At 42.7% G+C, this 16167-nt stretch overlaps 1 protein-coding gene across 3 annotated transcripts in view; it reads left to right on the top strand.

Annotated features, from left to right (window-relative positions):
• Positions 1-13327, top strand: part of RAB29 (RAB29, member RAS oncogene family) — a 21932-nt gene extending 8605 nt beyond the window's left edge. For all 3 annotated transcript variants that reach the window (XM_028734351.2, XM_028734350.2, XM_028734349.2), the window contains exons 3-6: positions 5586-5657; positions 7033-7214; positions 7923-8044; positions 8669-13327. In XM_028734351.2, coding sequence (XP_028590184.2) covers positions 5586-5657; positions 7033-7214; positions 7923-8044; positions 8669-8798 — 506 coding nt within the window. In that variant the 3' untranslated portion in view covers positions 8799-13327. The remainder of the gene's footprint in view (positions 1-5585; positions 5658-7032; positions 7215-7922; positions 8045-8668) is intronic.
• Positions 13328-16167: the final 2840 nt, after the last annotated feature.

Below are 16167 nucleotides of genomic sequence, written 5' to 3'. Positions count from 1 at the left end.
TAATTTTAAAAGAACACGTTGGATGTTTCTCTTTAGTTCTGTTTAGAAGATGTTTATAAAAGAGTCCTTTTGATATTTTTCTTTAGTTCCGCTTAAGTCTATAAGATCATTAGTCAAAGAACTGAACCAAACTAGGGCAAGATTAGCCGGGCCACCCGCCTTACTTTAAACTACCCCCTTTATATAAGGTGATCCGAATCAAAATGATCTGATTATCTTTGGCTGCTCTTTCTGTTGGGGGTTAAGGCTTCACAGAATATGCTCCTTAAACACACTTCACTGAAGTGCAGGGTAGAGGATCCAATGAGGAGGGGAATGGGGAGGAGTTGGACAAGGAGTCATTTGCAATAGATTCATCTTTATAGGAGGCAGAGAGAGGAAAGTTCCACTTACAAGTTTGCAGCTTATTTTACTTTAACATTATGGCTGTTTGCCAACACTGCTATTAGAGGCTCAGATCCATCAAATATGTATTTTGTTGGTAGATTTTATATTCTGCTTTTCAGCTAGAGTCCTCAAACTTCCCTGTGTGTGTGTGTGTTTATATAATATTATAATACGTAGATATTAATGAACTTGCAGCTCATCCTGAGAACATACTATTGACTTGTCACAAGAGTGCTCACCTGACTTATTTTTTTCTCTTGCAAACTAAATGCCCTTTCTTGCTTAATTGAAGCATGCAGGCCACACATTCTTTGCCTGGGGTTGGGTTTCCATTATGGGATATTGTATGTTCTTGGCAGTCAAGGCATGGTGTACTGAGCCAACAAAAATGTGTTGTGATTTCTAGGCAGTGCCAGTGCTTTTTTCTGGGGATATGCAGGGGTACACATACCCCTAAACATTTTGTGAATCTAAGTTCGGCCTCATTGAGGGGCAGTATTTCAATATGAGTAGGAAAATGAGAATACCCCTAAACATTTTTTTTAAGGGGGAAAAAAAAGCACTAGACAGTGCTATCTTTGTTTTGCAAGTGCAGCGTAGATTGTGATTGCACAAGTGTTGAGGGCACCTATTGGCTGTAATAAGTGACAACCACCAAGGAGAACAACAGTTCCTCCTACTCTCTTCAGGCATGTGTACAGGTCTAGACACATCTGGATTTTGTATTGAATAGAAAATGTGCAGAAAAGAACAGCCAAAATGATCAGGGGGCTAGAGCAACTCCCTTGTGAGCAAAGGCTTTAACTTTTGGAGTTGTAGGATTTCAGTGTAACTGTGACTGTGTAGGAGCATGACCACCCAACAGCAAAAGGTCGCAGCAAAGACAACACTTAATTCTAACTCAGGCTTAAAAGGTAAAGGTACCCCTGACCATTAGGTCCAGTCGTGGCCAACTCGGGGGTTGCGGAGCTCATCTCACTTTAAAGTTCGAGGAGCCGGCGTTTGTCCACAGACAGTTTTTCCAGGTCATGTGGCCAGCATGACTAAGCCGCTTCTAGCGAACCACAGCAGCGCACGGAAACGCTGTTTACCTTCCCACTGGAGCGGTACCCATTTATCTACTTGCACTTTGACATGTTTTCGAACTGCTAGGTTGGCATGGAGCAGGGACCGAGAAATGGGAGCTCACCCCGTTGTGGGGATTTGAACCACCAACCTTCTGATTGGCAAGCCCTAGGCTCTGTGATTTAGACCACAGCACCACCCGCGCTTAATTTCATGCAAAAAATGATGTGTCCCCCCCCCCCCCCGGAAATGTAAACATATTAAATTACCATGCTAATGCAAATAAAATCCCTCATTACTATATCCCTGGTCCTTTGGTGGGGAGGAGAAGGTAGTATTGTGGTTGAGAAAGTATGGGTTGCATCAGTCTTGCAATATGCTAACATTGGGGAGAAGGGGTTGAGACAGATGCTGCATTCACACAGCAGTTTATTCTGGTTTCCCGACATCGCCCTACCTGTTACTTTCCGCATTATATTTGAATTTTCGCACAACGTAAAAGCCACTTTCAGAAATATAGTGGAGTATAGCACAAATGTAGGGGTCATTTCAGTGTTATTTGCTTCCAGAAAAAATCTGTTTGCAAATAACATGGAAACAAAAGCAGAGCCAGCTCTATTCTATATTTTGGTGAATTTCTGGAAGTTGCTTTTACATTGTGTGAAAGATCAAATGTAATGCAAAAATTGACAGTTAGGGAAATACTGGGAAACTGGAATAAAGTGCTGTGAGAATGCAATCAGAGTAGTGTACCCTGCAGCGTAGTAGGCATTTTGCAGAAATACTCTGTGTGTGTGTGTGTATGGAATGTTAAGACAGCTGTGGTGGGGCATTGGTGATTACTTGTTCTCCTGCTCAAAGGGGAAAATGTTGCTTCTGGTATAAACACTTAAATGGGTGTATTTAGGTGACTGTTTGATTAGTGCTAATAACATTGCTGTACTTATTAACATCAAATCCCTTCATACACACACACACACAGCCATCTGAAATACCATGCCTGGGCTTGCACTGAATGTAGAATTGCCAGCCTAAGATATATTTGTATTTAAGACATTTTTTATACTTCACAGTTATTTGCATTTCTAAGCAGTGGTCCATTGATGACCAGTAACATATCTGGGTTATGACTCGTGAAACCTAAGTTCTTTGAAAGGTTTAGACTTGGCTTTGGGGGGAAGAGCAGGGGTCTTGTGCCTTTAACGGCACAAATGGGCAGAAATTCAACAGCTTAAACCGTTTCTTGTTGTAAATGGGTGAGATGGTGGACTCAAAATAAATCAGGGAAGGGCATATGCAGTGATAATATTGACAGGCAGAAAGTCAGCAGGTGAAGTTTTCTCATAACTATCTCCAGCAAACCCAAGAGCCCTTTTTGAGTTCCACTGAGCTGAAGGGGTTGATTGTTTTGACAGCTGTCTCCATCTTGTCGTTGCCACAGTGAGACTGAGGCCTTGGCAGGATGGACAGACCTGACAAATGGGCAATTTATTGCGGAAATTCAGGAATCCCTTCAATTTAATTAGTCTCTTGGGTGGAAAAGCTTTTCAAGTCCTCCAACCCTTCAGGGAAGGACTTCTACCATCAACCCAAAGGTCACAGGGAAATAGGGTTATTACAACTCACACCCACAGATTTAACGTATGCCCTGCCATATGTCTTGGGTCAATGATGTCCCCCCCCAAAAAAAAACACACATCTTGAAACTTTTACATAAAGGTGGGTCAGTATTGTTTTGAAATAGCTCCACGGATATCATGGCAGCCATGAATATTGAGTCCTTTGAAACAGCCATCCTGGGCTTCTCCGACACCACCAGTTTGTGCAGAGAGGATCCGAAGTTAGCAGTACACCAGAGGGTTTCTTGTTTTGTCTCTCTGGCCAAGCATCAGTTACAAGCTTATGTTGATGCTGGGTCACATCAGTTCTCCCCTTGTTCATCCCCCCCCAGGTCTGAGTAATACCTACCGGTTTCACTCCCTCATCCACAATTAAATTTAAGGAAGCGTTGTAGCTCAATGATAGAGCATCTGTGTTGCATGCAAAAGTATCCCAGCATCTCCAGATAGGGCTTGGAAATATTTCCTGTCCGAGAGCCTCTGGCAGTCAGTGTAGACAAATGAGCTAAAAGGACCCAATGGTCTGACTCAATATAAGGCATCGTCCTAAGTTCCTAAACTGTGAATGGTTGCTGATTTGCAGTGGACCCTCTGCCATTCAGAAGCACCACTACCAGGTGGGAGAGCTGCTTGGTAGAGCATCTTGCTCAGGGGTCACTAACCTAAGGCCCATGGGCCAGAAGCAGCCCGTGGAGGTCGTTTGACTGGCCCATGAGCTGCTCCCCAACCAAGGTGCTTGCTCACGCGCTGCGCTAAACCAGCACAGTGCAGTGACTTGCTTCCGCGGTGCCGAAAATCGCAGACACACACAGAGGGATCTCTGCGGGACTGATCTGGCCCAGGCAAGATAAACCTGATCTTGCTGGTTGGGAAAAGTACCTGAAGAGGAGAGAGTTCTCAGCTATCTACCTCCTCTTTGCCTTACCTTAGGGAAGCTTTTAATATCTGATGAGTTATTGTATTTATTGTTTTGTTGGAAGCCACCCAGAGTGGCTGGGGAAACCCAGCAGATGGGTGGGGTATAAATAATAAATTACTATTATTATTTATTTTTGCCTGACATGTCTGCCCAAGACTGTACTGTACCATGATAATGATGATGATCCCGAGTGATTGAGAACCAACCAGTGTGGTGTAGTGGTTAGAGTGCTGGACTTGGACCTGGGAGAGCAGGGTTCAAATCCACACTCAGCCATGAAGCTCACTGGGAGACCTTGGGCGGGTCAATCACTCTCAGCCTAACCTGCCTCACGGGGTTGTTGTAGGGATTAAATGAGGGGGAGGACTATGTATACCACTTTGAGCTCCTTGGAGAAAAGGTAGGACATAAATATGCAATCAATCTATAAATGATTATTATTAAATTTATTCCCACCCTTCACTAACGGGTTCCGGGGGTGGGCTGTAACCATTAAAAATTCAAAATTAAAAGCAGTTAAACATTTCACAGGAACAGGGTGGTGCTGCACATATCAACATGGTATACTGATGGGAGTTTAAAAAAAAAGACTTACTGAGAAATATGTAAGACTTCTATCTCAAGGGGAAATTATTATATACTTATACTTGCTGTTATCATATTTCCGGTGGAAATAATTCTGGATCCATGAACATAGAAGCAATCATCCAGGATTTGGGATGTATTACTTGTGTGAGCATGCACATAATGTGTGCACACACTTCTGTTTGAGAGTTGTCAGGGATAGCAACAGATGGTCACATCTGGAGAAGCGGTTGGCTTGTCACATGGTTGTAGACTTCTCTCCGTGTGGTTAAAGCTGTATGGGGGAATGGGGTGGGATTTTAAAGTGACATCTACATGGTTGTCTGTTTCCACCACTTCTCTGTGATTTACTGGAGCATAAACATACGCTTTGAGGTCAGCAGTACTCAAGAAATGCTATAGCTTGGGCTTAACATCTGCTGGAAGGAAGAACGTGAATAGCATCAAGACAGCAGTGTAGAAGCAATTGCTGTGTTGCACAGCAGCCTAATTCAAGTCTGTAGTGTCTTAATATCCGTTATAAGAACATAAAAAGAGACTGTTGGATCTAGTCCAGGCATAGGCAAACTCCAGCCCTCCAGGTGTTTGGGACTACAATTCCCATCATCCCTGACCACTGGTCCTGTTAGCTAGGGATGATGGGAATTGTAGTCCCTAACATCTGGAGGGCCGGAGTTTGCCTATGCCTGATCTAGTCCACGTATTCCAGCATCCTGTTCTCACACTGACCTACCAGATCCTTGTGGGAAACCTGCAACCAGGACCCAAGCACAAGAGAAAGCCACGCTCCTGGTGTTTCCAGCAACTAGTATTCAGATTCATTACTTCTTCCAATCATGGAGGCAGAGCTTAGCCATCATGAGAACCTTACCCTCCATGCATTTGTTTAATCCTCTTTTAAGGCCCCTCAGGCCTGAAACAGAAGTGCTCATAAGCGGAGCATACTACACAGTGATTTTATTCAACCCCTAACTGATTTTATCTTTTTCTTTCTTTCCATGGTTGTCCAGTGGATTTTGCTCTGAAGGTGGTACAGTGGTCAGAGTCTGAGACAGTGAGGCTGCAGCTGTGGGATATTGCAGGTAAGCTATGAAGAGTCACTTGTTGGTTTGTGGTGGATAAGAGTCCCCCTCCCCCAGATTTCTTTGTCTTTTTCTATCAATCAAAGATAGTTCCAAAGTGATAGAAAATTCCCCCACACAGTAGCTGTATAATTTTCATCCATGTGTTGTTGTGTTTCACCTCTTTAGCGATGCAGTTTGTGCAATTTCCTGTGTAAGTCTGGAAATGGCAATTTTGGGGGAACGCCTTGAAAATGGTGCTGATAGATGGATATTGCAATTAACGGTGACTAAGAGGCATGTGTATTTGTTTGCTTTGTCATTCTACTGCCAAAGAGACAGCCCATTTAAAAAGTGGCTTGCCTCTTCAGCAATCGAAGCAGCTGCCATAAAATTAGGAAGCAAAGCTCAGCAATGTGTAGGGTTTGTTACTTTACCTACCAGTGTGATTTCTCAGTAGGGATAACGGATATAAAAAAAATATTCTTGAGGCAGTTTCCCCTCTCCCTCAAAAGAGTGAGTTTGGCACAGGCAGCTTCAATGGGGGGGTGGGGGTGGACACAAGCGACTTTCTGAAGCAGAAAAGTCAAAGCAACAACATTTCTTCTTTGGTGCAGTACAGAAATTGGTGAACTCCAAACTGTGGATTAACTTGGATGTAGGGAATCATCGGGGAATCCTGGTAGCTCTTTTGGTCCCCTTCATCTCAGGGCCGGATTTAGGTTTGATGAGGCCCTAAGCTACTGAAAGTAATGGGGCCCTTTATATGTCCAGCTGTCCTTTGTCAACAACAAATTGTTGCTGTTTTTTATGTTGAATATATGCTATATGGTAATTTATGGACCTAATAGGTATCTAAAGCCATTTGCATGTAACCAATAGGAGCCTACACAACACAAAACACTGTTGCTGTATGTAGGTTTTATTTTATTTGTTTTTTATCTTATATTTTAGAAATGCACATCCAGTTTTTTTCCTCTGCATTTTTTGGGGGCCCCCGAGAGAGTGGGGCCCTAAGCTATAGCTTGTTTAGCTTATACATAAATCCGGCACTGCTTCATCTTCCTATCTATTGGGGCCTTAAATCTTTAGGGTGGGGTAGGTAGCCTGTGACCCTCCAGAGGTTGTTGGATTACAAATCCCATCAGCCTCAGCCAGCATGGCCTATGGTTGGGAATAATGGAGGCTGTTGTTCAGCCACATCTGTCGGACCACGGTTTGACCACCCTGTGAACCAGTCATCCCACTTTGTCAAGCTTTCCATTGTCCTTGCCAGAAGGCAGTAAAGTAGATACAACTCCCTTGATGTTGGATCAAGCAAATGTGGAGGGGGAAGCTGCCTAGGAATGAATCTGAGGTAATGCTAAAACTCCTTCGTCACCTCAACCCTCCCCAGGTCAGGAACGTTTCACGTCTATGACTCGGCTGTATTACAAAGAGGCATCGGCCTGTGTGATCATGTTTGATGTCACCAGTATTGGCACCTTCACCAGCTGCCAGAAATGGAAGTATGATTTGGACAGCAAACTGAAGCTGCCGGATGGAAGCCCCGTTCCTTGTCTGCTGCTGGCTAATAAAGTGAGTGGCCGTAGACTTGAGTGTTTCCAGCTGTTTTTCTTTCTTTTTAAAAAGGCGATAAGCTCTCTGAAACTCCCCTAAAGCGCTGGGAGATAAGAGCCGTGCATGTGTGCTGTCCTCATGCTATCAGTGAACACTGGCAGCAGCTGAGAATTAGGGTTGGGGCCTAAAAAGAAGGGGGCATGGAACAGAGCTTGGAGAATGTGTACCCTCACTGGCCTCTGACCCAGTTCCATCTCCCCACAGTTTTTAAAAGGGAGGGTGGGGAAGGTCTTGAGGGCTGCAGAGCTAAAAGTATGCAGGAGAAAGATCCCTTTCTCCCCCTACTTTCTTTCACCCCCCCCTCCCCATCTAAAATTGTCCCTGATATCACTAAGGAAGTGAGGAAATTCCCAAGTGGGCATCTTTCATGACCCTGAAAAAAACATATTTGAAACATCTGCTTAGGATATAAAATATCTGCACATTTATCAAGCTCTGTTCTGAATTTGAGGAGTTGGTTTTGAACAGTAATAAGAATTTTTTCAGTGGCAGAAGAGGCATAGATTTTTCATCATTTTACCCTACTAATTCAAACTGTGGCAGCACAAATAGTTATAGCATTGCCTTATAATCTGCTGGGTAGATCTGGCTGTGTGCAGATTTGTGGCAGAGGCAGAAAATGAATTGTACACCTCTTCCTGACTGTTCCTAAATTCTCTTTTCCAGTGTGACCTTTATCCATGGGCTGTGACCAGAGAAGAAATTGATCGGTTCAGTAAGGAGAATGGCTTTACCGGATGGGTTGAAACCTCTGTCAAGGAAAACAAGAATGTAAATGAGTCGATGAGGTAGGCAAATTGAATTTTTGAATGTTTTTCCAGAGGTAATTATCCCCTAAGTACGGGCCTATGGATAACATATGACAAAAGAGGTGAGGTCTTTAAAAAGAGAATTCCAACTTCACTCAGTTCCAAAATATTCAGTCATGCTTTCATTATGATGCAGTGTTGCAGCTAGGTTTGGAGTGAGACGGGCAGTGCCACAGGTATTTAAGTGATTTGCAGTGATATGGCTACCATTTTGGCTTGTAGGCCAGGGTCTGGGATGCAATGCGCTATAGAGATTTGGTCTCAGGTGATTAGGTCAGTAGATGGAACAAGCTTGTACCCTCTGTAGATAAGGCACCACAGCCTTGCTTATTTTTTAAAAACGGAAGTTGTTTTGGGTCCATGATGGTGTTCATTCCTCAGCAAGCCCACCTCTTGCTAGAGAAACAACTTCATTGCAAACAATGTCTGTCAACAAGGTAATGTTTTCTCAGAGGTAAATGCAGAACCCCACAGTCACATTGTGTTGGGTTTGAACAGAAGGGGTCCCCAGCAGAGAGTCCTCCCCTGTGATTTGGTTCCTGGAATGCTGGGGAATGTGTCCTGTCTGTTCTTTCTTTCTAACCTAATCCTGCTTCTTCCTAGAGTCCTTATTGAGAAGATGATGATGATGTTGTTGACGTCGTCAGGTGACACGGACATTACTCTTTCAGGCCGTGGAGACTACATCAATCTACATCAAGCTGCCGCCGCGCCCAATTGGGGGTGCTGCTAGTTGCACCTCCCTAGGCTTCTGCATCTGATCAAAGTTCGAGAGGTCCTTTGAAACTTAATACTGTCTTTTCTTAAGAAGTAGTACTGAACTGCCTCATGGCATTGCTGTAAGCAGCAATAGAAGACCAAGGCATCCCAGCAAGGTTGATGGAAGTCACAGTCTTGCCTGCTTATGGGCCACTGGGGTACACTTCTGCCATTCTATATTCCTCATTGCAAGTTGGGCTAACTTGGAGGAGATTGTTCTGCTCGCTGCTGTACTTGTGGGAAAGTCTCCACCACAGTTGATTGAAGATTACGCAGCAGGAAGAATGGCCACAAGGAGCTCTGAAAGCAAAGCCCTGGGTAACCTGGCTGTGTCTAACCAGCGTATGTGCTAAATCTTGCACTTTGAAGCAGACTGCCTTTAATGTATCCTCTGTGGAAACATGCTGTGATTCCCCCCCCCCCCTTGTGACACAGCTGCACAACTCTCTCTTACCACGGCCCTTCTTGAGGTGCCATATTTGCCAGGATAAGCCTATTGCTGCTTTTGTGTGTGTGTTTTCTGAGAATGGCTGCATTTAAGCTGAAGGAAAAAAACACAAGGGACTCTGGCCTTTTTTGTCCCTTCTTTTATGTGGGAGATACAATTGTCAGGTCCTTTTCCTGTGACCATTTCATTAGTGAGCCCAGCAATGAATTGAGGTAAAAGCTGTAAACTGCTTTGCATTGATGCACCTTATTAGAGCAGTAGCAATGTTTTTATGTTTTTATAGCCCTTTCCCTGGTAGGATCTCATTTGCCTCTTTCATATTCTGATAAATTACTTCCTCTCAGAGGCCGTAATATGTGGCTGTAGATAGCCATCATGCAATGCTATCTTGAAAGCACGTTGATGGGTTTTAGTGAACCGAGGGGGTAAACGCAGAATAGGGAACACAGCAGGACAGAGGGCAAGAATTAAATCTCTCCTGTACCTTTTTGCTACCAGTCATTTCCTGCCCTTTTAATATAGAGGGGATAGACTTTGTTTTTGCAGAAAATACAAAATTGTAATTTACCAGTTTTTAAAAATTCATAATTCAGGAAGGTTAACTTTTCAAACTGGTGAGTTGTATTAGGGTGCTTAAATTTCTTAATCTGTTTTTTAAAAATTAAACAGCCGAGGAGATGCATGTGTAATGGGTAAAAGATTCTGTGGATGAATAATGTGTCCATATTCAACCAAACTCTGAAATTTCCTGGATGATTGGAATAAGCAAATCTATTCAGGCCAAAAAAGAAAGATCTATTAAAGCCTTGCAATGTTTGAATCTTTGCCTGATAACATTACAGTTCTTTCAAACTGTCTGTCCGAATACTGTAATGGGCACAACTTCTGGATAAGATGTAAAATATATATTCAGACCATTTTCTCAGTTATGTAGACAAGACGGCACATTATTTATCCATTGGACTCATTCTTGTTATAGGGTATTACAAGTTATGTATTTTGTAAATAAAGATTATTAAACAGTTGCTGCTAAAAAAGATAACAAGCAGTGGATGGGGAACTGGAATCTCTCTAGATATCGTTCAAGATGGTAATAACTTTATTTTTAATTTTTTTAAATGATAGTGAAGGACATCGGCAAGTTTCTTTGCACTGTTTCTGAAAACTGCAGGTAGAAGTACTAACCACAGAGGAAATTCAAGCTAAATGCTTTTAAAGGGGATAGACCACTAACATGGTCTCTCCAGAAGATTTGGACTACAATTCCCAACAAATGGAATTGATGGGACTTGTAGTCCAAAACATCTGGACGGCACCATGTTATTGAAGAGGGATCTATAGAAAAACAATGTTAGATAACTTGGTTGTGTTTCAGTATATTCAAATATCTCATTGAACTCTTTGAAATGGAAGCACAACAAAACTAGCCTCAGATTGCTACCGTGCGATTGGAAGTGCAAATTACAAAGATTTGGGGTCTTTAAAACTTCTGCCTGCACTAATTAAGTAAGTGGCAGGAGAAGAACCTAAGGGCTTTCTAGAAATGGTTCCTTTTCCACATGATGGTGAAAGTCTATATGATACAGTCATACACCTGAACTACATCACTAGCCCTTCCACTTTGTACCATTTTTGAAAAGCAGTATATAATGCAGAATTTGACAGCTGCCTAGCAGAAATTACTGCTGGGTTATTGGCACACAGATCCATTGGACATAAGCTGTTTCAAGCAACATCACTGACAGCTGTGATTTATAGGAGAAAGTTTTCATATATCTCCCTTTGCCGAATGTACTTGTGCACTGATTTACAACTGCTGTTTGATTGTCTAAGTTAATATATCTGGAGAGATCTATGCAACAACGGTTGATGTGCTATGGTACTGGGAGGCAGTTGCAGTCAATAAGCCTGCCCTCCAACCACGGTTGGACTCCATCAGCCCCAGCTTTCATGGCCAATGGTCAAGGATGATGGGCATAGAGCACTAGGTTGGGTGGAGTTGTAGGACCCCCCCCAATCTGTGTGAACCCATGTATAGCATTGCATAGGTAGACACTTGAGAATATATGCACATTATCTTTTCCACATCCAGTTCTATTTTTGTGCCTTTTGAATAGCTGATGAGAAAATTTAAAATCTCTCAAGCCACTATCTCATGGAGCTACTACTGTATATTCTTGACTTGCAAGCGTATAAAGGTAGCTAGGGAAACAGCTGACTTTCTAAAGGGCTGTCTTTAGAGGACCAACTGGAATGCAAGGTATATGATCAAAACACTAGAACTTTCACGTTTGAAAGAGTGCTTTGCAAACAAGAAATGTCTCAGCGTTTAAATCCTGCATGTGTTGGTCCTAAGTTCTGTGCAAAACTCTTTCTGCCAAGACATAATGGACATGTTACCTCGCTTGAAGTGCTTATTTTATGTAAGCTTTTAAAATAAAAACGGAGTGGTATGTTTTGTTTTTTACAACTCATGCTATACTGATTGCTTCTGATCTAAAACTTTTATGCCATTTTTTTTTCTGGTTGGAAGTAAACTGAAAGCAATTTGCTAGAGAGAGGCTCAAATGGGGGCTGCTGTTTCCTTTTAGGGGAGGGGGGGATGCATTTCTTCTCGGCGATTCCTCAACCTCCCAAGAAAAGCTGTCTTGCTAGCCTTAAGCAAGGTTGCTCACGAAACTGTTTTCGGGTTTGTAAATTCATTGTGCTTTATTTATGGCTCAGTCCCCTCCCTCTCTCCATCAGATTGCAGTTCTTTGATTGCAAGCCATTAGATTCTATAAATGGTTGTCTTCATCCAGATGGTATTCTAGGGCTACCTATAGGCCAAAAGAAATTCCTCTACCCCTCCCCGAAATTAAAGTATGATGTACGATTTCGTATAATTAAATCCTTATCCTGCTTTGTAGCAGTATTGCCTATGTGTAGTGCACAATTCCTGCCACTTCCCCAGACAGTACAAAATCACACTCAATTAAGCATGGGTACTGTAGAGACTAGATGTGCTGAATTAAGATTCCCATCCCCACTGGTTTGCACCAAGCAGTGCCTTAGTAATACGGTTTGATATCTGGGGGCATGTCCACATGAGAGGCTTAATCCATGTTTTGTTGGCTCACATTTTTCCAGGCCATTTATATGACCTCAAACTGATGTTCTCAGGCTGCTGAAAAGCCACCTTTGGGGTTGGTTTGTTTTTGAAAGCACAGTGTCGGTGGGTTTAAGTCTTCTTCGTGTTACTTTTCCATTTCTTTTTAAAATGCATGGTTTTGAAATGTACAGAGTTGTATCTGCTCAGTGAGCCTATCGCCATGCATCTCAACCTCAGTGCTGCCACATTTCCAGTTTCTGCCATTCTAACAGCGTGTTTTTAATCTCATAGTTTGCTAAAACCATTTTAAAAACACATATTTGCAAAGAATGCATAAAAGAAAATGCATTTTAGCAAAAATAGAAATGTTTTTAATCACCCCTTTACCAGTCAGCACTATTTTAGCACAGTAGTTTTTACCCTCCCCCCAATATTTTAGTTGGTGCTAAATATTTTTAACCTACTTCTTGAAAAAGTTATTAAAGTTATCATGCAATATAAAAGCACTTTAGCATAAACTGAACAAATCCCTAAAAACAAGAGTATAAATAAAAGGGTTTTTTTAAATGAGAAAATTATATGCTCTTACTTGTGCCTTCCTTACCTACGTGACTATGTCACATTTACTTGTCTGGATGTTACACTGCATCATGTATGCACAACAAAAGTGCCATTCTTCCCTGCCCCAGGGAAATTGAAATGTTACAACTGTGTGGAGCATTCACAGGGAAAGTGTATGGACCACCTTCCATTAATTTGAACAATGGTCATTGAAAACTCACCTCAAACAGCTGGTGTTTTTCTCAGAATCTCACATATTTTTAAATACACATTTGAATTGCATTGTTTTGTATGTTTAACGGTATTTGTTCTTATGTCAAAAGGACAAATGAGGTTTTAGTTGTGCTGTTCAATAACCAATGCAGTGTTGGAAAAACTAAAAATAAATCTGAAATCAGCCTGACTTTGCTTGTTCACATCTACTGGTTTCTCAGTTTATGCAGTTGTGGGATGGAACTGGGTCTGTCATCCAGACTTCTTTGCTTATTGGGATTGACTAGAGGTGAATCCAGGTCCCTGCTTTTATCCATTTTGTGTCTCAAGCTTTTTGTGGTGACATAAGTTGCTAGAACTGGTAAATTTCCAGTTCCAAATATTTCCAAATGATGAATTCTGAAGGACTGTGGAACCTGTCTGGTTAAATCATCGGGTCTTTTGGACTGGGTGCTTTTTAAAGCTTTGTGGTTGTGGAATAATTTGGGAAGGAGGTATGGCAGCTAGCAGCTACTGTATAGGTAAAGTAAGGGGTTTTCTATAATGTTGGTTAAAATAGCAGGTGAATTGCTTCCTGTTTTCCCCAAATATATTGCACAACTTTGGAGGAGATTTAGGTGGGAGAGCTACTCACAGTTGGGCATTAAGTTTAGTCATGGACATTGATTGTACTATTCAACTAAGCAAAATGTTCTGTCACTACAAGGATTTCTGCTTGTGCAATGGAATGATCTTCCCCTCTCCTCACCCCATTCACCCCCTGAATCTGTTCTGGGGGCTCTACCAAGCTCCCAGAGCAGATCTGGGGACAGCAGGGCGGGGATCCCATTCTGCTAGTGATAATCCTTGCACTAGTGCAACTATTTAGTGAAATACTGCCTTTGAACATTTTATCTGTACACTGATTTTTCCCCAAAGACTGCAGAAATAGTTGCACTTCCAGTACTATAAAGAAAGTAGCTGATGATGGCATCTGTTTTGACTTCTTTATGTTGGTCGTGAAAAGCTCCATCAGTATGAATCCAGATTTTGTGTTGGCACAGATCACACTAGAGGTGAGTGGTCAGTCCTGGCATTCTGCCCTGAATGTGGGTGGTGTGCATTTTGACGATGGTTCAACTTACCACTTGATGATCTGATAAGAATAAGATGAACTGCCATGATTTATGAGGCCTTCTTTTGGTCATGAACAAGTGCATAGGTTAATTTTTATCAATAGACCAAGACAGTTTGCGTGTAAGGAGCAAAATAACCCTCAGCAAAGTCTGTTTTGTTCCCACTGCAACTGTTTGATTGTGGATCAACAATATACACAATTGGGCTTCATTACACTGGTCTCTGCACAGAACACTGGCCTTTGTGGACTGAGTGTTGCCTGTTGTCCTATAATGGCAACAATGAATTTGCAATAAAGCAGGTAATTGAAATTGCCCTTTAAGAGACCATATAAATCACTATGCACTTCCAGTAGTAAGGATTTCTTTCCTGAATATCATGGAAACACATTGGAGAATTCGAAAGTTTGTTAAACTGGTGGTTGCTGATCAAGAATTATAGGAGTTAATATTGCTGGCAGAATAGTAGTCATGATGTATGAGCTGGAGGGGTAGGAAGTTTTTCAGATATCAGCAGAGGAGTATTGAGAAAGGAGATGTAAAAGGGCAAAAGAAATGCAGAAATAAGAAATGAGTATGTGGTGCCCATTAAGGGGAGAACAGAACATGGAGTCGGAATGTGGAGGCATCCAGTGAAATTAATGTATGGCATGGGTTGCTTTGTTCTTTGCTTTATTTACAGTATATTCCTTGACTTCTTTAATCAAAAGACTTCAATGGAACTTACACTCTAGTGTGTGACTTTAGGACTGCAGATGGACAGAGCAATCCCAATCCCGCTGGGTTGCTGGAAGGGGTTTGGATGCTCCGGAGGTGTGTCATCTGCACCTGCAGAACAGAGTATTTTGGAAAAGGAGGCAGTGAGGGTGTGGAGTTAAGTCAGCTAAAGATCCACTGCATTCTCAGCTGGTCTGGCTACCAGTGATGTGCTTGTCTGCTGTGCCAGCCTGGAACTGGTGCAATGAAAATCAGCACAATTACTCTTTGCCGACCTTCCATCGTGTCCAGTGTAAGTGGTGGGTCTTTGCAGGGGCAGAGGAAGGGGGGGCAGTGGGGGCGGGTCACCCCAGGTGTTACCACTGAGGGGGGTGACAAAATGGGCGGCACCACAGGGCCTGCAGCGCACCCAAGCCACGTGTCTCTCCTGGGAGTGATGCAGTGGCTTGGGCGCCCGCAGGCTCTGCACTACCCCAAATGGTCTGCCTGCCACCTCCCCCTCAGCTGTAGGGCAGCTGAGTGGGAGGAGGCAGGCAGACTTCTTGGAGGCCCCGCAGAGCGTCCTGCCCCGTCTCGCCCCACGGGCGGCTGGGCACAGGGCACACCCCAGGCGCCTGATCAGCTTGCTGGATCTTTGAATGTGGCAGTGGCTCTTACATGCTATTCAACCTTGTGCTTCCAGTCAGGTGCTTGAATTTAGCTTAGGAACTTGGATAAAAAAAATTGGACAGTGCACACTTTTACTGTAGTGCTGCCTGGTACCAGATACAATCTTGCCAATAACTGAGCTGGATTCACCAAGAGATTTGACCAATTAATAGAAGGTACTAAGAATAACAATAGCTATTAGGTTCTCATTGAATCCATTCCAGCATTGTGTTCATAATAAGCTGATGAAAACTATGAGTAAACAGGGTGGCATAATGTGGTGGTACCTCATGTACACACGTTTTAGGGTGTTTGAGCACCTCCCCAGTTATGGAAGAGAACTCTTCTGTGTTCCACAGATTATTAGCATCCCTAAATAATTGCCATCATGCTTTGGTCAATAGCCTTGTAAATACTCCTGACAGGAATGAGTAAGTAGTGTAGATGTTGCAAATGCAATTATAATTTAGTCATCCTTGGCTCTTAGAGCTGTGGTGAGAGCATTTGCTATGCAGAGGTAATGATGCAGGAAGGGCAGCTGTGGTGCCAT

Source organism: Podarcis muralis, chromosome 5, assembly GCF_964188315.1.
Source record: "Podarcis muralis chromosome 5, rPodMur119.hap1.1, whole genome shotgun sequence".
Taxonomy (NCBI): Eukaryota; Metazoa; Chordata; class Lepidosauria; order Squamata; family Lacertidae; genus Podarcis; species Podarcis muralis.
The sequence above is the reverse complement of the archived record's forward strand: the minus strand, read 5'-3'. Positions and strand labels throughout refer to the sequence as shown.